General features: G+C 40.2%; 1 protein-coding gene across 2 annotated transcripts in view; it reads left to right on the top strand.

Annotated features, from left to right (window-relative positions):
- SRGAP1 (SLIT-ROBO Rho GTPase activating protein 1) overlaps nucleotides 1–21,757 on the top strand; it is a 375,594-nt gene that overhangs the window by 189,494 nt on the left and 164,343 nt on the right. For both annotated transcript variants that reach the window (XR_014017110.1, XM_081249815.1), the window contains exons 7-8: nucleotides 10,195–10,416; nucleotides 12,604–12,705. Coding sequence is in view for 1 of the 2 variants with exons in the window: in XM_081249815.1 (XP_081105941.1) it covers nucleotides 10,195–10,416; nucleotides 12,604–12,705 (324 nt within the window). In the remaining variant the exon portion in view is untranslated. The remainder of the gene's footprint in view (nucleotides 1–10,194; nucleotides 10,417–12,603; nucleotides 12,706–21,757) is intronic.

Raw genomic sequence — 21,757 nt, 5'->3', positions numbered from 1 at the left:
TGTTTGGCCCACTGATAGTGTTACTGAAATTGATCACTAGCTTATGGTGATATAGCTCTGATTCCTTCATCATATATAGTTAAGGTTTTTCCCTTGCAACAAACTATGGATATTCTAAAACCTCTTGAATTTGGATTTTATTAAATTGAAAATCTACTAATTTGGAACTCAGCAACATCTGGGCGATAATTTACTTTTGGTCAGCAAAATGCCTTCTTAGAGTACAAATTAATAATGTAAATTAAACAGGAATGATAATTTAAGAAAATATTTTCAGGGACTTCAGAGTATAATTTTACATATATATCACTGACACCCTATTTAATGGAATCCTCTTTTGTTAACGACTACAGGTCTAAAAACTAATACTTCAGCAATTTGATAGATTAGTTCAAGTCGTTCCTGTAGATTTGGAGGTGATCTAATGGTTTTTTTTAATTTAATAATTCCAATTTTATCTGTTTTAGATAAACTTCACCTTTACCTATCAATGTTAGTTTGGATACTCCAGATACTGAGTTATCTTTAGGGAGAAGGGAGGGGGTTGCAATTGGCAGGGTTAGAGGACTTATGAAATACCTGTAATATTTTATTTATTTAAAAGTATGCAGTTGTCCCTCGTATCCACAGGTAATTGGTTCCAGGAGCATCCTTCAAAATCCAAGGATGCTTAAGTCCTTTAAAGTCAGTCGGTCCTTCATATCCATGGATGTGGAACCTGCAGATATGGAGGGCCGACTGTATATATTTTGCACCTATCTGAAAGTTTGGCATGTTTTATATTTAGAAACGGAAAAAGCAGAGAGTTATAAAAAATGATTAAAACCATGCCTTAAATATTTTAATCTGAAGTATACCAATGTACTTGAACTTGCTAATCTTTAAATTATTATTTATCTTTTTATACAGAATTTTGAATAATCAGTCTTCCTATGTACAACCACACCCACTGTGTATTATCTATGATTTCTACTTTTAAGTTTTTTTTTAACACACAAGAAAAAATATTTTGGATATATACAATGTTTTTACAGTCTTGCACAGTTGGCAATTGTGCCTAATTTGATAACAATTTTGTTTACTCTTAAATCTTCCAACAGCTCCTTTCTCAATTATTTTATCAATTTATTTAATATTTAATTAAATTATAATAAATATAAATGGCACAGATATTATACAATGAGCTCTTTTTTATATATAAATTTATTTATTTTTGGTTGTGTTGGGTCTTCGTTGCTGCGTGTGAGCTTTCTCTAGTTGCGGAGAGCGGGGGCTACCCTTTGTTGCAGTGCGCGGGCTTCTCATTGCAGAGGCTTCTCTTGTTGCAGAGCACAGGCTCTAGGCACACGGGTTTCAGTAGTTGTGGCTCGCGGGCTCTAGAGCACAGGCTCAGTAGTTGTGGTGCACGGGCTTATTTGCTTCACGGCATGTGGGATCTTCCCAGACCAGGTCTCAAACCCATGTCTCCTGCATTGGCAGGCGGATTCTTAACCACTGAGCCACCAGGCAAGTCCCTGTACAATCAACTCTTGAAAGCATACAGACTAACTGTTTGAGCAGAAATGTACAGGAGTATTAGAGAGAGCCTATTAACTGTGTATATTCACAGTGCATTGGCATTGGTCACTATGCTTTAGAGCAGGATTGACAAACTTTCTCTGTAAAAGGCCAGGTAGTAAATATTTTAGGCTTTGTGAGCCTTATAGTCTCTGTACCTACTCAACTCTAGTGCAGAAGTAGCCATAGTAAGTAAGCAAATGGATATGGTTATGTGGCAGTCAAACTTCATTTATCATATCAGGCCATGGGTTAGATTTTGTTCACAGGCTGCATAGTTGGCCAACCTCTGCTTTATAAAATGAACTGAGTATTAGTTAATCCAGAGTGTCACTTAAGCAGAAGATTGTTGAGATGGCTTTTCCTCTGTCTCTGAAGAAAGTCTAAGTAAATTTTAGTTTGTAGAGTAACAGTCTCTTACTTTGGAATCAGGGGGGAAGTGAAGAAAGTTAATTTCACAGTGAGGTTTTTATTATGTCATTCTAAAAAATTAATATGAATTGCAAGTATTGGCCAAAGGAAATTTAATTGGTTTGGGAGAATAAAGGCATAATTATAGGGTAAAATAGATTGTAGTTTTGTAAATAACAGATTTTGTATCTGTTATCATTAAATATTCCCAACATTAAGTGCAGAAGAGACTATAACTATTATTCTGTAAAAATTAGGATGTATTACAACAAGAAGAAAGATCATATAGGCAACAAATATATTTGTGATTGAATGCTGAAATTTTCAAGTGATTATGATTTGCTAAGGGGAAAGAGTTGGGGAGAGTACAAGTCTTAATGCTAGGAATCTCTGATCTATAATCATATTCGCTACTCTGTATATCTGAAATTCTTAAACCAACTGGTTTTAAGATTACAGAACTGGTAATATAACCTCTTTCAGTCCAGTTCCACACCTACCCACCCTCAAAAGGTAGTCAGAGAAACAAAATCCCCAACAGTAAGATTCTATTAGTGCTTTGTCCCTGAGCACCTGCCCTATAATAATAAAGTATTTGTCATCCTTACAGTACAGTTTCACAGTCTCCAATTACTCCCTGTAAAAGTTTGCAGGTCACTTTGAAGCTTGAAGGATAAATCTTTGTTACTATTATGGAATATTGCCATAGAAAATCCCCTATTCCAGCTAATTTTCTTGGTAGAGATTTCTGTCATGTGTTTCATTAGCCATTTCTACAGAATAAGATTGAAGTTAGGTTACATCGTATACTGCATGCCATGTTTATTTTATCATTTCTAAATAATCAGTTATCCTTTTGTCTCTAGGGACATATTTTTAATTTAAAAGCATTTTATTCAGAGTTCAGATTTTTCTTAATTAGTTTGACTTTTCCCCCACTACATAATATTAGTATTAAAATTTATCCATGAAAACCTGCCAAATTTTAATATTGTAGTCTCCATTAGACCTGAACTCTTATCAGGAAGATTATAAAGACATGGTGCTAGATGGGTTAGGACAGTGTAGTTATCATGTAAACTGATGTATGCATGTTTTTATCCCTTCATGGAAGAAAGGGTATTTAAAAACTGAAATGAGTTGGATGACCGAAGTGGCTGGCTTTAAACATTCCTTCCAGTGGAGATGCTGTGGGCCTTTGTTAAAGAAACTGCATCCACCTGGTTCCCACCTGCGGTATAGGCTGCACTTTCTCAGGCTCCAGTGCTCGCTTTTCCATCTTGGCTGTACCTTTGAATGTTGAAAGTTGCCTAAGGCATGATCCTTTGTTTTTATTTCTCTTGGTCCCTTGCCTTAAATACTATCTGATGGTTCCTAGATTTTTTTTCACCAGCCTTGATCATATTCCTGGGCTTCAGATTTGCATATCCACTGCCTCCTGGACATCTCTAACCAGATGTCTGTAGACACCTTGAACATTTGCCCCTACTGTCATCATCATCCTTCACACATGTAACAACTTCTTCTTATCCATTGTTTACATCTCAGAAAATGGTACCACTTTCCACCCAGTTGCCCAAGCCAAAAACCCAGTTCTCTCATTCCCCACATATAAACGCATCAGCATATCTTATCATCTCTACATCCAAAATATCCCAAACCTTGGTATTTCTCACTACTTGCACTCTCAGTCTCTGAGACAAAGCCTCTTCATCTCTTGCCTGCACTTAGGAAGCAACAGCTTCCTAAGATGTCCAACTTAGCACTAAGACCTTCTAATCAATAATTCATTCTCTTCCCAAGCAACCAAAGTATTAAAAAAGATAAATCAGACCTGTAATCCCTATTTAAAACTCTCCATTAGAATAAAATCCAAACTATCCACCAAGACGCTATGTGAACTGGCACCCACCTGCCACTCAGTGTCACCTCCTGCAACCTCCCCCTTAGTCACCATGCTTCAGGTACACAGGCCTTTCTCTTACCCAGACCCACTAAGCTTTTTCTTGCCTGGGGCCTTTCTCATTTTTGTCTAGAGCACTCTTTCTTCCAGAGCTTTACAATACTCCTCCTTTTCATTCACGTGGCACCTGGCTGCCTATATAAAAGAGCAATGCCCTTCCCCCAGCACTCCGTGTTCCTCTGACTTTTTTCTCCATAGCATGTATCACCTGACCTGTAGTAATTGAGGCTTGGTTTATTGTTCTCTCTCCTCTCTGGTGATTTGATTCAGGGTAGTTACAGAGATTTGGCCTGGGAAAAAATGAGTCCAGTAGCAGCTCCTCTGAAGGAAATAATTGCCCCTATGGGTGGGAGCTGTATTAGGCAACAAAAGATTATTCAGCCTACTCATTGGCTCAGGCTATGCAACCTCTGTTCTCCTTCTCCTGTTTCCTACTTTGTATCCATTCGTATCACACCGATGTATCATTTTGACCTTTTCCATCCTAAAGAGAAACTCAAAACAAGTTTGGCTAAATGTTCAGCTGCAGTTAGAGTAGCAGCAAAAATTAAATTGTCAGCTGTGGACCATCAGGAACCCAGAGGTGAAAGCAGGTGTGTAAAAGTTGCCTGTAATTTAGACATACGGTTCAATTCCACAAGATGCCTCTGTCTCACAAAATGTGTTTGTGGTATCTTGCCTGAGGTACTGAATAGCTAGAGAAGAAATGAGTGAAGGACAAAGATACCTACACAGGAGAAATCAGCTTTCTTCCTTGACATCTACTGTAAAAGCTCTGAGAGTGTCTATTTCTGGTCTTTGAAAGCTACCCATGGTCATGTGAAAGCTGTATTTTGCAGTTCAGTTTGCTTGGGTTGCACTATTTTTCAGCAAGACTGAAAAGAAGGGTCAGACTGAGTCTTTCCACAATATCCATGGTTCTGGAATGGTCAAAGCCAAACTTATTAAAAGCCAGAGATAGGACCCACAAGAAAAGATCATGGAAGCTTCTCATACAGAGGCAGGAGTGATGAAGTTAAGACAGAATACGTCTGCAGGATTTCTTCCCTCTCCATTCTCATGACAGCCACTTAGTTCTGGAGTAACATACAGGCTTGGGGCTGCCCTCCAGCCACTTCCTGGGCTGCCCTGCAAATGACATTGGCTGTTACTGTTCTGGAAGCATGTATGTAGGACTTGTTTTCCATTATGGTAATCCCATCTAAGTCCAAACTTCTACCCCACTAGAGCTTCTCATGTCATGGAGTTTATTTCAAAAAAAAAAAAAAAAAGTTGTCTCCCTGAACAGCTATGATCCAGTTATACCTGACACCCTGACATTATACCCACCAAGTATATTTGAACCAATCTCTCAGCCTTTGGGACAAGAAAAAGTATTTGTCACTGGCCTCAGTACCTAGGTTTCATCTTCATTTTTTTATACCGTTTCAACACTTTTGCCTAAGGAAATTAGCCTTACTGTGGTGATACAGACTAATGCCTAGTGGAATCTATCTTGGCAGCTCTTAGGATATTAAAAAAAAAAAAAAAATACAGCCTTCGACTTCTAACAATCTTTCCTTCCCCAGCTTTAATCCGTGATTTAATATATCCATTCAGAGTTTTTCATCCATCAGAACAACACTATTTTGTTTTCATGAAATATTTTATTGGTTTCTTATGTATTTTCATCATTAAATGCACTTGGGCACTTGGGTTATAATTCAGCTCTTTGTGTAGAAGCTGGCTCTTCGTATTGTCATTAATAATTCATAAGCTCCATAGAATTACTTTAGACCTTTTAACCAAGTATCTTGAATCTTAACATATCCAGTGTCATTTTAGCTTCCAGTTTAGAAAAAAAAAAATGACTCTGACAGGTCTTGCTGTCTCAGGAGACCTTGAATAAGAATTTTATTGCTGTTTCTTGTTTCTTTTAAAATTCTGGATGGTTAAAAAGCCTACAGTGTAGAAAAAGCTGCATATCACAAGTAACAAAATCATGCCAGTTACATGACCTCACAGACTGGAAAGTATTGGTAGAGGTCAGAGAAGGAAATTTTCCATCAAAGCTCATCACAGAAATCTACTAAGTTCTCAAAGGCCAGAAGACACCCAGGGAGGCCCCTGGGTTGATTACTAAGCCCACATGCATGCTTCTCCCCAAATTATTAGGAAACAACAGTGAAATAAGGGGTGTCTTACTGGGACCAGACCCACCAAATTTGCATGGCTGAACTGGGTGTGGAAACATGCACTGGTACTTTTGAAATCTTGACATTTACTCCCCAAAGAAGCCACACTTAGAAATTTGAGGAGTGAACTAAGTCTGGAAGTAATGAAAGTTTGGTATGTATTTTTCAGAGCTGTAATTCAAGTGGATAGTTGGGGTTGAATTTCTTTCTTTTTCTTCCTCTTTTTCCTTCATTCTTCTTCTCTTTTTTCCTTTCTCTTTTCAGTTGAAAATAGACTTGGTTTTTGTTGGGGGGAAGAAAAGGCTTTTCTCTGGGTTGTTTCCGCTCAATATCAATTTTCTATTAAGTGCCATTGGGATCAGTACTCATAAAGTAAAGGAGCTTGTGTGATCTGCTTCATTATAATCAAGTTGAATCTGCCTTCTTTCAGAATAGTAGGGTGTTTTGAAGCACTGGTACATCTCAAAGAAATGAGGCCATTTCCTTCACAAATTTATGTTTTCATAAGATGAGGTGTTATTGAAAGGATAATTTTTCAGTCCCTCTGAGGTATATAAAGCTGCTACACAGAACCATTATGGATTTTGAGGAGTAAGAGGAATAATAAAAGAGGACTTTGCTCATCTGAGGCTAGAATTTTTTAATTAACTGAAAATCAGTCTCTGTATTTGAGTGCAGCTGATTCCACCGGAAATGTATTAATGCAGAGACTGATTGCTGCATCTCGCAACTATGTTTTGCTTATATTTGTAATTGTGATGTGGCAGCCACTGTCTGCTTTTTTAAATCAAGTAATCTTTAATGAAGTCGATTCTCTGGCCTGTTTGGAGAAATGGCACCCCTAAAGGACAGGGTTCAAGACCCTTTTACTTGATTGTTTTAGTGCAGTGCTTCTCAAACTTTAGTGTGTATATGAATCAACCTGCGTATTTCTTTTTTAACTTCAGATTCTAATTCAGTGGGTCAGGGGTGGGGCCCAAGAGTCTGCATTTGCTGCTGATCCACAGACCACACTTTGAAAACCAAGATTTTGTAATATGTTTATGTAAAAATCCCAAACTTAAGCATTATGAAATTGGAGGGTGAGGGTGGAATTTAATGTGTTCTAAGGACAGGTCAGTGATTAAATCTGTTCCTTCGTAAAACATAAGACAAGTTGTGTCCTTTGCACCCTTCTACTACTCTTTTAGTAGCAAACTGATGAACAACTTATACTTGAATTCCTTGAGAATGGAGATTATATTTTACTGTGTTCCAGTTTTCATATTCCTGGAGCCTAGCAAATGCCCAGGCATCTATAGATGGCCAATTAGTGAGCTGAGTTGAATTGAATCAAATTGAATTGATTGAACTTCATTAGAACAATATAGGAATGACCTGATTTTGTACCTTTAAAACTACTTGTTTTCTCTTTAAGAGATTTATGTTGCTTTTATGTACAAATTTAAAATTCTGTCAGTAATTTATAACTGACTAGTATCCAGAGTTACGTTGTTTTTAAAATTATATTCTCTTAAAATGCAATATGGGGCTTCCCTGGTGGCGCAGTGGTTGAGAATCTGCCTGCCAATGCAGGGGACACGAGTTCGAGCCCCGGTCTGGGAAGATCCCACATGCCGCGGAGCAACTGGGCCCGTGAGCCACAACTACTGAGCCTGCGCATCTGGAGCTTGTGCTCCGCAACAGGAGAGGCCGCGATAGTGAGAGGCCCGCGCACCGCGATGAAGAGTGGCCCCACTTGCCGCAACTAGAGAAAGCCCTTGCCCAGAAAACGAAGACCCAACACAGCCAAAAATAAATAAATTAATTAATTTAAAAAAAATTGGCAGAGGAACCAAATAGACATTTTTTTAAAAAATGCAATACGAATAAATAAATACAAATTAAAGATAGTGAAGATTGAAGCCCAAAGCCCTTGTATTCCTAGGAATACTAAACAAAATTCTATCTCTGTTAAAAGGACTTTGGCAGTCATTTCTTACTGAAAAATTTTATTCTAGAGATAAGAAAGAAGGCATTCCTGGGCTATTTTGGCAGATTGAAACGTGTTTTCCCCATTTCTGAAAGAGTACAGATTATTGTTGTCTTCAGTAAATTATACAAACATCAAAATATTACAGTTAGTATGTTTGCATCCTAGAAGGATTTCAGTAGATCATTGTGTCAATCTCAGTATGCATGAACAAACTTGAAAGCTATTTTTTCATTATTTCTTTTCTGTATTTGATTTTGCTTCTTTTATTTTTTAATAGCTTTATTGAGATATTATTCACATACCATACATTAAACCCATTAAAAATCCACAGTTGGCTTTTATTTTATCCACAGTGTTGTGTATATGTTGCCACAATCCATTTTAGAACATTTTCATCACTCCGAAAAATCCTCTACCCCTTAGCCATCACTTCCTAATTCCTTCATCCCCCAGCCCTAGGCAACCACTAATCTACCTTCTCTCTCTATAAATTTGCCTGTTCTGGATATTCATATAAATGGAGTCATACAATGTGTGACTGACCCATGTTGTAGCATGTAACAGTACTTCATTCCTTTTTATGGCTGAAAATGTTTTGTTTATTCATTTATTGATGGATACTTAGTTTCCACTTTTCAGCTATTAATAATACTGCTAGAAACATTCATGTACAAGTTTTATTCCTTTTTTATATATTCCTAGGAATGGAATTGCCAAGTCCTATGTTTTATCTCTTTTTTATATATTCCTAGGAATGGAATTGCCAAGTCATATGTTTAACCTTTTGACAAACTGCCAGACTCTTTTCCAAAGTGACTGCAACATTTTACATTCCTATCTGCAGTGTATGAGGTTTCCAGTTTCTCCACATCTTCCCCAATCCTTGTTATTACCTGTCTTTTTTATTTTAACCATCCTAGTGGTATCACATCATGGTTTTGATTTACATTTCCCTGATGACAAATGATGTTGAGCATCTTTTCATATGCTTATCGACAATTTGTATATATATTTTTTAAGAAATACCTAACAGATCCATTGCCCATTTTTTTAATTGGGCTATATGTCTATTTATTATTGAGTTGCCAGAGTTCTTTATATATTCTAGATACAAATTCCTTATCAGATAACATGATTTGCAAAATATTTTTCCCATGATGTGGGTTATCTTTTTACTTGATAGTGCCCTTTGAGGCACAAAAGTCTTCAAATTCGATGAAACCCAATTTATTTTTTCTTTTGTTGCTGTGCTTTTGATACTATATCCAAAAAACCAATGCCTAATGCAAGGCAATGAAGGTTTGCTCCTAAGAATTTTATGGTTCTAGCTGTCACATTTAAGTCGTGATCCATTTTGAGTTAATTTTTTTTTTCTTTTTTTAAAAATTTATTTATTTTATTTATTTATTTTTGGCTGCATTGGGTCTTCGTTGCTGTGCGCGGGCTTTCTCTAGTTGTGGCGAGCGGGGGTTGCGGTGCGCGGGCTTCTCATTGCGGTGGCTTCTCTTGTTGGGGAGCACGGGCTCTAGGCACGCGGGCTTCAGTAGTTGTGGCTCGCGGGCTCTAGAGTGCAGGCTCAGTAGTTGCGGAGCACTGACTTACTTGTTCCATGGCATGTGGGATCTTCCCTGCCCAGGACTTGAACCTGTGTCCCCTGCATTGGCAGGCGGATTCTTTTTTTTTTTTTTTTTTTTTTTTTTTTTTTTCTCTTTTTGCAGTATGCGGGCCTCTCACTGTTGTGGCCTCTCCCGTTGCGGAGCACAGGCTCCGGACGCGCAGGCCCAGCGGCCATGGCTCACGGGCCCAGCCGCTCCGCGGCATATGGGATCCTCCCAGACCGGGGCATGAACCCGTATCCCCTGCATCGGCAGGCGGACTCTCAACCACTGCGCCACCAGGGAGGCCCGGCAGGCGGATTCTTAATCACTGCGCCACCAGGGAAGCCGTGGCCCCGGCCGTGCCGTGCTCGTCTGGGAAATGAACCTCTGCGTGATGCTCGCCTGACCCTCGTGCCACGAGGGAGCTCGAGAGTAACATAGACCTAGCTCCAGCGTCCGCGACAGGACCCCCATTTTGAGTTAATTTTTATATGTGGTGTTCTTTTACTTTTTAAGTGCTGTGATCTTGGCTACCATGCAAGTCTAAACAGAGCCCTGAGAACATATCTCTCTGCGGAGTATAACCTTGAAACCTCCAGACACGAAGGCTTAGACATTATTGAGAATGCAGTTGACAATTTGGAGCCCAGGAGTGATAAGCAGAGATTCATGGAGATGTACCCTGCTGCATTCTGTCCACCAATGAAGTTTGAGTTTCAGTCTCACATGGGTGATGAGGTCAGTAATTGATTATTTTAAAACTAATGAATTGTCTCTTAACTTATATTACTCTTCCCCTGCTGTACCCAGCAGTTGTAAAAATTCCCAGTTGTCTTCTCATGGCTGCCTTTGCATGGGATCTTAGTACAATACTCTCAACTATCAGCCACTACCACCTTTTAAAGCAATGGTCAAACACTCTAGTGCCTCCAGAGGCCAAAGAAATAGAGGTGCAGATTCACCTGGGTGTAAGCACTTAACTGTTGTAGGATAGTTAAAGAATTCTTTCTCCACCTCAAGACATTCAAATTTAAGTTCAAAACAAAGCATTTTGTTGGCCCAATAGAATCTGTCTGAAGACTTCTTATAATCCTGGTTTAAAGATCTCTGTAAAGAAAAATAATTATAAATGGCAGGAAAATGGAAGAGAGGAAAAAAGATACAAACCATTTTTTTAAGACTCAAGTTATCTCCAAACTGGTAAAACGAGCATTAGAAAGGCTGTATTATATCTTAGGTTTTTTATATGAGTTTAGCTTTCTATCCTATTTTATGCAAGGGAAAAACTCCATTTAAACCATTTATGAGTTACAGTGGTATATTTATTGTCTGTGAACAGGGGGAAACAAGAAGAACCAATAATGGAGCATGCTCTATAGCACTTGGTGTCCCAGCTATACAAAACAGTACTCATAGATTAAAAACTCAATTTTAGCTTATTGTGGTGACAGTATATTTTTTAAAATAGACATACTTATAATTTCCATGGCAGATTTCTTCTTAATGTCATATTTTCTCTGAAACACCTAATGTTAAGACTTATAAGATGTATATGTATGTACCTGATATATTTCTAACCTAATTTTATTTTTGCTTGATTTGATAGAGTGAATTACTTGATTAAAAATGGTAAGCAGTCTTTATGCCAATAGCACACGAATTTGACAGGCGAGTGGCTTATCCCACCCAGAGTTACGTTTCTAAAACCAAATGGTTTTAATCTTTCAGTTATGGATGGATGTGTTAAACACAGAATGATAAAATGTCACAAACAAGTGATTTCAGTTGGGTTAAAAGTTGTTACTTTTTTTTTTTTTTTCCCGATACGCGGGCCTCTCACTGTTGTGACCTCCCCCGTTGCGGAGCACAGGCTCCGGACGCACAGGCTCAGCGGCCACGGCTCACGGGCCCAGCCGCTCCACAGCATGTGGGATCTTTCCGGACCGGGGCACGAACCCGTGTCCCCCGCATCGGCAGGCAGACTCTCAACCACTGCGCCACCAGGGAAGCCCTTTTTTTTTAACTATTATTATTTTAATATAGTAAGTCTCTTGCCCTTTTATGTGGCCAGTTCTGCCAGGAAGCAATAATCTCTATGATGTCTTGGAGACTCCATAAAAGGAAACTCTCATTTGCTGAGACCATTTCTGTGATGGAAAGATGAAAAGAAATTGTTCATTTCTAGTCTGATTTTAATATAATTAAAAGGCTCTAATTTTGACCTTATCCATAATTGAGATCATGGCCAAGATATCTTTCTACCAAAGCCTAAGATAAGTGGCTTCCTCAGTTTCATAGTGAATCACATGATTTGGCTGAAAATTGGCAAGACAGGCCATGGTTGAAGATACAGAAAACCGTTATTCACTTTTTCTGAGTTTTCACTCTGTGCCAGGCAGTGTTCTAGGTGCTTTATGTACATCATCCCATTTCATCCCCACCACAGCCCTATGGCATAGGTACTCTTACTATCCCCATTTTACAGATAAGGAAACTGAGGTTTAGTAACTTACTGTAGTCACCCAGCTGACTGTAACCAGCAGGCTCTGCTGCCTGCCCTACTTTGGCCTGCATGACCGTACACTTGGATCATCCATCACACTCTGCGCAATAACTTATTCCACAGGTGGACAGCAGCATCAGAGCTCCATCTCCAGCAACTGCCACGTTCTTAGAGGGATGCTTCCTACCGCTGCTTTTTTCCCAGTCATATCCAGGCCAAGCAGCTGCATTCTGCTCTTGCCACTTACGTAACAAGTTCATATTTAAGATTGAAGTTTTGAGGTGGCTGTTAAAAGTAAAATATGTAATTGGAATCTTGAGGGGATCCGCCTGATTCATGCAGCCTTTAAATGGGAGAACTGGGTACCTGGAGGCTGGCTGGATGGCTCCCTGTTGTAACTGTGGTTTCTGATTCCCCATCAGGTGTGTCAGGTCAGCGCGCAGCAGCCGGTCCAGGCAGAGCTTATGCTCAGGTACCAGCAGCTGCAGTCCCGACTGGCCACGCTCAAGATTGAGAACGAGGAGGTGAGCATGCTTTCTGCCCTCACAAGTAAAATGAATTCTAATGCAAAGTGGAAGACAGTTTCACACGACCCTAGGGAATTTAACATTGTAACTGCAATCTCTTCATCCTGCATTTTCAGCTAAATCAGAGTTCCTGAAGTACTCCTTGTAGAAGATAAATGCAAAGGTTCTATATTCTACCATGAATGAATACTTTACCAGGGATTCACTGCATACACATGTAAACACACCTTTTACTCTTAAATTCTTAAATACTGAAAGTAGTTCCCAGTAGATTATCAAATTCAACGTATGTGTTCAAGAATCTACATGAATGTGTGGAAAGAAATGTCTGACATGTTAATTTAATCCTAACTTTTGAAATTAGTCCTTTTTTATGCTTTTTTTGTAGTTTCTAGATTTTTGGTACTGAATATGGCATTACTGATATAATTATGAGTACAAAAATCATAGTACTTGAATGGGAATATAAAACTGTTTATTTGCTGACATTACTGGATTTAAATGGATAGAACGTAAAATGTGAATTATAAATGTATGTTGAGCCAGAAAGCAGTGCTACAATTCAGCTGCCTGTTTCTGAAATTGATTTATTGGGTCCATGTTCTACTTAAATAAAAATAGGAACCACAAATGTTTCTTGTGTTAGTCAAGGCACTCAAATGTAATTTACAGGAACCCAAATCACACTTAGTCAAGTCACAAAGTTTACGTGTTGGTCAATGTTTGCAGTAGCCTCAGTGGTGGTTGGATCTGTGTCCAGATGATAGTTATCAGTAATCTCTTTTCATCACTTTGAAGCGGTATCTTCATGTGTGTTGGTAGGAAGTCTCTCCCCATATCCTGTATTGGGAGATCCAGGACTACATGGTCCCTACAGTTTACCATCTCACCTCGCCCCAGCATCCTTATCTCTGACATAAGATCTTCAATTGGCCTGACTTAAGTCATGCATACTTTTGGACCAACTATTACAGCCAGGAAATGGGATTTTTTCATTGGCCAACTTAGATTCTGTGCCCATTCATAGAACCGTTTGATTGACAGCCCCAGCAGAGATACGTATTTCTAGAGACAAACAATTTCCAAAAGAAGAAGTGTGGGACAGAAAGGAAAAAAACAACAATTTGCCCTTGATAAAATTAATGGTCAAAATTCACTTTAGTACCCTCTTTTATTCTGATTCCACTGAGATGTTTTGAATTATGTGAATGTGTGTTTGTTTCTGTTAAGAAAGAATGTCATGTTTCTAGACCAGTATAGTTTGGTGAAAACCCATTGCAGCCTTTCTGGTTTCTGGTCTTTCTGGAAGAACCAAACCACCCCTTATTCAAACATGTGTATATAAGATGCAACCAATGTGATTAAGATTTCAGTCTCTGTGTAAAGTCCCACTAATGAAACTTTCCGAAGGAAAGCTGTTGCTCTCTTTGAGGTGTTTTTAGAGGTTAGGGTTTTGGCAAGGCATCACAAAACACTCACTTAATGCAGTTTACTGGATCCTGTTAGACCTAGGGTTTGTATGCCTAGTGACTTCCAATTTTTTTTCATGCATATGCTCTCGTGGTTTTATTTGGAAACAGTCTCTAAACTCTAGGAAAATAGTGTATTATACACAAGGTCAAGACTGGCAGCCCACAGACCTGTTTGGTTTGGCTCACACAATTTGGGCCTGTTAAAAACAGGAAAGTGTGGGAACCCTGGCCCCTGTGTTGCTTCATGAAGGGAAAGGCTGGGGTACTCGAATTCCACTTTGCCATAGTCGTTCAGCTCCTGATTTTCTTACATTGGACTAGTCCATTTATGTAACCTGTCTGGCCTCTGCAGCCCTTTGAGTTCGTGACCCGAGTCTTCCTCTTTGGGCATAATGTGGAGAAGCACAGTATCTTTATAAACTGATAGGGCAGACAGTGCTTTCTGAGGGCTAGTTTTTCAAAATTTACTGTAGAAACGAATGAATTGGTTTGTCCTGATGTTTCTTCTGAGCATGACAAGTGGTTTATGATTCTTGGGTATGGAACAGATTCACTGTAGTAGAATGGGATTCCCAAGGAAAGTAAGATTTAAATTGGATTTGTGGCAACCAGTAGACTTCATAGGTATAGAAAGAGGGAAAGAGGTTTTAATATATTTCAAGGTTGGAGAATAGAGCAGTTTGGTTATCACCCAGGTCCTCCTTGGGGATGAGCTGAAGGTGAAGCTGAAATCGTGTGACGAGAGGCATTGAGAACAAACTTAAGGAGTTTTGATGCTGTGGGTCTGTTCATTTCAGTAAAATAAATATTTATTGAGCGACTTCTACATTCCACATATTTTGCCAGGTGTGGAAAGTACAGAGATGAATAAGTTACAGTTAGCGTGTGTCTAGTGGAGAAGCAGTCTATAACAAGTCATTTATACAATGTGAAAAATAAGAGACCTAACTTGGGAACAACATAGCAATCATTGCTGATTTGGAGCCCCTGTGTAGCACTTTTCTCCACCATGAATAAGGAATTTGCTTCTGATCTTCCACCGATAGGAGGACAGAAAATTGACACCTTGGTGTCAAAGCAAAATATACAAGTAAAGAAACACATGCATAATTCTATGTAATTCTCTGCCTCTGCACAAACTTATGTGTGTGTGTATGTGTGTGTGTGTGTACCTACACACACATACTCATAAAGTCCAAAATTTATTGGAAAGAGTTTAATTAACTAAAAATAATTATGACTGCCCAGTGAAAAGATCAAAGTTGAGGGAGAATTTCATCCAAGCTTACAAAAGCATAGATAGGGCAGCTACATAGAACATGAACCTTTTCACCAAATCTTAGACAACTATAAATAATGGACACCCCTTGAAACTGTAGGAGGCCTTCTAAGAAGGGAGTTTCCATGCTAAGAGCCCACAGACCATGTCTGGCCATGGACAAATTTTGTTTTCTCTACAGTGCTTGATTTTTTAAATTGTTATTGTCGTTTAAAAATTGGAAGTTTTGCATAAAAGTGTGGATTTTCAGCTCCAAAACAATTAGGTCTTCTCATACTAGACCTGCATTTCTATAGGACGATAACTGGCTTGAGCTGAGGAGTACGTACTCCCCTTAGACGCAGAGCACGTGCTTCCTATTTGCCATACGCCCCACTCCGCCCACTTGCCTATTTTCATTACTTACTTGGCCCTGGAAGATAGTTGATTTTGCAGCCCTTGCCGTAAAGCAAAGAGAAGAGAGCAGTATGCATTTGTAAAGTGGCCTGAGTGTACCCGTAAGTAGTAAACGTTGGACGTAAAGGCTTGAGAAGGGCTTGATAAAAGGTGTGGTTGATGCAGATTGATAAATGGGTTGTGACATTTACTGTCACTTCACAGTAAATGAACTGTGAAGTTCAAATGTAAACAGCTTTACATTTGCCTGTTAAACCTTTTAAAATGAGCTTTCAGTTTCATTATGCTGTGAACTTGCATCGGTGATACCTTAGCCTTATGATTCCAACTTCCAGTCAGCCGGTCCACAAATACATATTATTAGGTTCGCTGTGATTTGTGCCCACAGGATCGGAGCAGGGACTGCTGCCCACACAACTCTATTCCCCAATTTTTTTTTTTTTTTTTTTACTTAAAAGTATAACTGTTGGGCCTCCCTGGTGGCGCAGTGGTTGAGAGTCCGCCTGCCGATGCAGGGGATACGGGTTCGTGCCCCGGTCCGGGAGGATCCCATATGCCGCGGAGCGGCTGGGCCCGTGAGCCATGGCCGCTGAGCCTGCGCATCCGGAGCCTGTGCTCCGCAACGGGAGAGGCCACAACAGTGAGAGGCCCACATACCGCAGAAAAAAAAAAAAAAAAAAAAAGTATAACTGTTTATTAAAACTTTGAAGTGAAACATTAATAAACATTATTTTTAAAGACAACACTTTGAAAGCAACCTAAATCTAAATGATCATTTATACCTTTCTCACTATACACAGTTGCCAAAGTCTTTCCAACCTAATGTTACACAGCCATGTCCACTTTCTGAAAGTTCAAGTGAAATAGGGAGATTAAGAGGTACAGACTTCCAGTTACAAAATAGATGAGTCAAAGGAATGAAATGTACAGAATGGGGAATATAGTCAATAACTATGTGATATCTTTGTGATATGTGACAGATGGTAACTAGACTTAAGATGGTGATCATTTTGTAATGTGTAGAAATTTCAAATCACTATGTTGTATGCCAGGAACTAACATGGTGCTGTAGGTCAATTATACTACAAAAACAGACCAAATTTATAGAAAAAGAGAGGGGGTGGGGGAGAGGGGGAGTTGGATGAAGGTCATCACAAGGTACAAACTTCCATTTATGAGATAAATTATTACTAGGGATGTAATGTGCAACAGGGTTAACATAATTAACACTGCTGTGTGTTATGTGTAAAATTTGTTGAGAGTAAATCCTTTTTACTTTTTTTATTTTGTATCGGTGAGATGATGGATGTTCACTAAACTTATTGCAGTCATCATTTCGTGATGTATGTTAAGTCAAATCTGTATGCTGTAGACTTTATTATTGCCCTGTCAATTATATCTCAATAAAACTGCAAGGGAAAAGAAAGAAGGAAGGAAAGGAAAGGGAAGGGAAGGAAAAAATTTACTTTTAACCTTTGTCATAGGGATTTCAGCTTAGGGGGTCATTGCTGTGGCTCCTTTCTTTCAAAGCTAGCCTCTGGAGTAATTCCCCATAGATCACATTTCCCTTTCCTTAGAGTTCCTCATTCCTCCCTTTGTTGCAGGAGAATGGGGTGCAAGAGGATGGTCATGTCCCAGGTTTCAGGTGAGTTCCTGGGACGGGCTGCCAAGTGAGGGTCCTTGGCTTCACACAGGAAAGAATTCAAAAGTGAGCCAAGGTAAAGTGAAAGAGAGTTTATTTAGAGAGATACACATTCCATAGGCAGCCCAGGGTGATTAGTTTTTTGGGGCTGGGTAATTTCATAGGCTAACAAGTGGGAGGGGTATTCTATTTCGGGGAAGGGGCAGGGATTCCCAGGAATTGGGCCACCATGCACTTCCACTTTTTGGGCTTTATGGTGGCCCTCAGAAGTGTCATGGCGCCTGTGGGTGTGTTGTTTGGCGTATGCTAGTGTATTACAGTGAGCGTCTGATGAGGCTCAAGGTCTACTGGGAGTTGTATCTTCTGCCATCTTGGGCCTAGTTGGTTCTAACCAGTTTTTTTTTTGTTTTTGTTTTTTTTTTTTGGTACCCGGGCCTCTCACTGTTGTGGCCTCTCCCGTTGCGGAGCACAGGCTCCGGTCGCGCAGGCTCAGCGGCCATGGCTCACGGGCCCAGCTGCTCCGCGGCATGTGGGATCTCCCCGGACCGGGGCACGAACCCACGTCCCCTGCATCAGCAGGCGGACTCCCAACCACTGCACCACCAGGGAAGCCCCTCTAACCATTTTTTGTCGTATCCTCAATGGCTGTGTCATTCTTTTAACGGTTGTGCCCTGCCCCCTTCCCTCCTGTCTCACCTTTATCAAAGCCAAAGAAAAGGAAAATGAATTGCATAAGTAAAGCAATTAGGCCTTTCTTTTCTTTAGGACAACCTTATTTTTAAGTAGTTTGCCCCATTTTCAGACCCTTTGTCCCAATATTTGCTCCAGAAAATAGAGCTTTCGTAAGCATGTCACTTCTGTGCTATGAGTAAAACCTTCTCACACATAAAACAACTAATTTCTCTTAAGTTATAGTAGATTTATCCCCCTGAAGGGAATAGAAAAGAGAGTAGTCTGTAATTAATTCCTCAATTAATTTGCAACAGTGTTTAATGAACATATAAATTTTCCTAACACCGCTTAAAATCTTTCACCAACAGTTTACTAGGGAGTATTTCACAGAGTATTCCCAAATATAATCCTTACACAGGATATTTTCAACAATAATGAACAAGATCTTAGGCAAACATGTGAGATAATTTTCATGGCATGGGTAATTGAGGGAAGTAAGAGATATCTTGGTTATACTTTCTGTTACCCGAAAACTGGGTTCACCTCTTGGTGGGAGTGTAGCCAAAAGACACAACCAAGCCAAAGCGCAGGAGAAGGAAGGATTTGTTATTACTTGCAGCAAGTAAGGAGAATACCGGGCATCTTTCCCAAAGCAATCACTCCCCAACAGCAAGAATTGGGGAAGTTTTAAGCTAAAGGTACATGCATATTCCTGAAGAGGTTTGAGCAGAGGAGAATTCAGCATAGAATAGGGGGCAAAAGTCAACAGAGTCCAAGTTTGGTTGATTGAGGTCAGGAGGGTCAACATCCTCTTTCCATCCTCCACCTGGGTAGGGGCCTTAGTTCCTGCAGAACAAAGATATATTATGTATATCCCTTGAGGAGGAACTAGGACTCTGCTTTATCACTGCCTATTGTTTGACTGCCTTTTCTTGTTCCTGCATTCCTTTGTTCCCTTGAGATCCTTGGTTACTGAGACCTGTTCAAGGGCAAGCATTGTGGCCAGGCTTAGATCACAAAATGGCTTAGGCTAAAATGGCTTCTCTTATGTCAAGAAAGCCATCCGTTCCTAGTTCTCTTTCTCCAGGGACCCCCTAACCTATCTGCTTACATTTCTACTTAGGGTAGAAAAATCACATTTCCCCCCCATCAAATTTCCCATAATACCAATCGATGACTGCGGCAGAATCTCAAGTCATATACATCATTGATCAAACCCTTAGGGGCAGTTGGTTTAAGAAGTGAAGCTTGATAACCACTTGATCATTATTGCTATGTCTGATGACTTGTGTGGTTTTAACTTCATTTTAACTTAAGTGTTTCTTACTTGTCTGAAACCTACTGATGAGGTTGACAGTAAAAGCCCAAACAAAAGAAAACTGCCATTTATCCCTTAAATGATAGCATCATCTCGGTCAAAATTGAAAACAGGATCAACTGTTTCTCACTGGAAATGCCTGTTTTTAGAAGCTGTGTGTGTGTGTGTGTACTTTGTTTGTTTGTTTCAAATAAGCCTTAACTCACTGAAGGGAGGACCTTGATCCAGGAGAATACCAAGCGGAATGAGAAGAGTTTCTAGAAAGTGTCTAAAAGTGATGGATGGGGTAGGGCATCTGGAAGAAAATGGCAGAGCTCAGGATGACTGTCAGCAAGGAAACCCCACGTTGTTGGTGTGTGCTGAGCATTTCTCTGGCGTCTTATCAATTTGGAAGGAGGATGACTCCAACTTCCACCGTTCATTCAGTTCATTTTCACCGCCATCTTAAGAATCTGCTGTATTCCATGCACTGTGCTAGTTAATAAGCTGTCCCTGACCTCAAAGTGCTCCCGCTGGAGATAGAAAACAGAGGCCCTCTAAACAGTGTGGTGTATGTGCTGGTGAGAAATGGATTTGGGATCATGCTCCTCAGACCACTCTTAGCAAAGGGTCCACCCAGAAGGGTCATTAAGTCAGAGTCCAGGTGGGCTGCAGGAAAACAGGCTTTCTGAGACATGACTGAAGCAGAAATGTTGTTCAGAGAGCTCTAAGCAATGATGATGTCCGTCCTCTTCTTCGGATTCAGTTGTATCATTGCTGAGAATGAATTGTGTTCAGAAGTCAGGAGAGCCTGGTATTTGTAAACATCACCTTAAATGCAAGTGTGTAGGTTACTAGTGTGAATTCCTCTGGAATGGTGACATGACCCTTCCCCAAAAGCAGGGGGAAGAGCAGCAAAACTTGGACTGTTTTTCTAAATCTGGTAACACCTTACCCAGCAGTGACAGGGTCACTGGCACCTGTACCCCCTGTTAAGGTACCAGGAGCAAGGGAAGTGCTCTGCCGCTGCTACTGCCCTCTGTGGCCTCTGCTGGCAATAAGTTTCTGTACCCCTGGCTAATTAACCATGGCATTAATCCAGTTTATATGTGTGTGGTCTCTTTCTGCTAATTTTTGATACATCTGAGAGGATACAGTGCTTTGATTGAAACACATACAAGGTCAGTGGTGGCGAGGAGGGAGTAGTTAAGTGGGGAGGGGAGGGACAGGGCTAGGGGTCACCTTCACAGATGGAATGATAAGTCTTAAAGGATGAATAGGCCTGCACCAGGTGCAAGGTACAAGGCACAGTGCCATGAAATAGTGTGGTGCGTGTTAGGGGTTGAATCGTGTTCCCCCAAAATTCATATGTTGAAGTCCTAACCATCAGTCCTTCAGAATGTGACCTTATTTGAAGATAGGGTCCTCACAGAGGTAATCAAGTTAAAGTGAGGTCATTAGGGTGGGCGTAACCAGTGTGACTGATGTCCTTATGTTAAGGGGAAATTTGAACACAGAAACACAGAAGACAATATGAAGAGACAGAGAGAGAAGATGCCGGCTGTCTGTAAGCCGAGGAGGCAGGACTAGAACAGCTCCTTCCATCACGGCCTCAGAAGGCACCAACCCTGGCCACACCTTGATCTCAGACTTCCAGCCTCCAAAACTATGAGGCAATACGTTTCTGTTGTTTAAGCCATACAGCATGTGGCACTTTGTTATGGCAGCCCTAGAAAACTAAATCAGTGTGCTTGGAGAAAGAAACTTCTTGTTTTCTCTAATAATTGTAATGTCCTGGGAGAAGAAAGCCAAAAGAGGCAGTCTACAGAAGGCCACAGAAATCTCTCAGAGTTCAGGCCACCTGGACACTCCTCCAGTACAGCATGTCCTTTGGGTTTTTCATAATTCCTTATCATGTTTTTGGCCTCTCCTTCTACCAAACCCAACTGTGTTTCCGTGCTACTAATGGGGTGTCATTACAAGCCTCATATTAGCTGTTTCATATTTGCTTCCTTATGTTCCCCCTTGTGACTTCTTAACATGGCTTGTGTGTGTGTCAGAAGCTGGTGTTATTCTTTGTCGGCAGTGTCCCATGGGATGATACATGGTCCCAGCCATTGTATCTGGTGGCTTCTGCCACATCCTTTATTCTTCCCGATAATTCCAGATTTAACCATGACACTCTTGTTTCTGAGAAGGAAGTTGAAAAAAAAAGAAAAGCGATGGACAAGGAATCACAGTCACCGTTGCTAGGTCCACAGTTTGGGCCATAGTCTGTGAGCCTGTTACCA

Source organism: Mesoplodon bidens (genome assembly GCF_964165515.1).
Source record: "Mesoplodon bidens genome assembly, chromosome: 11".
NCBI lineage: Eukaryota > Metazoa > Chordata > Mammalia > Artiodactyla > Ziphiidae > Mesoplodon > Mesoplodon bidens.
Note: the sequence above shows the minus strand (reverse complement) of the source record. Positions and strands in the feature narration are given on the sequence as shown.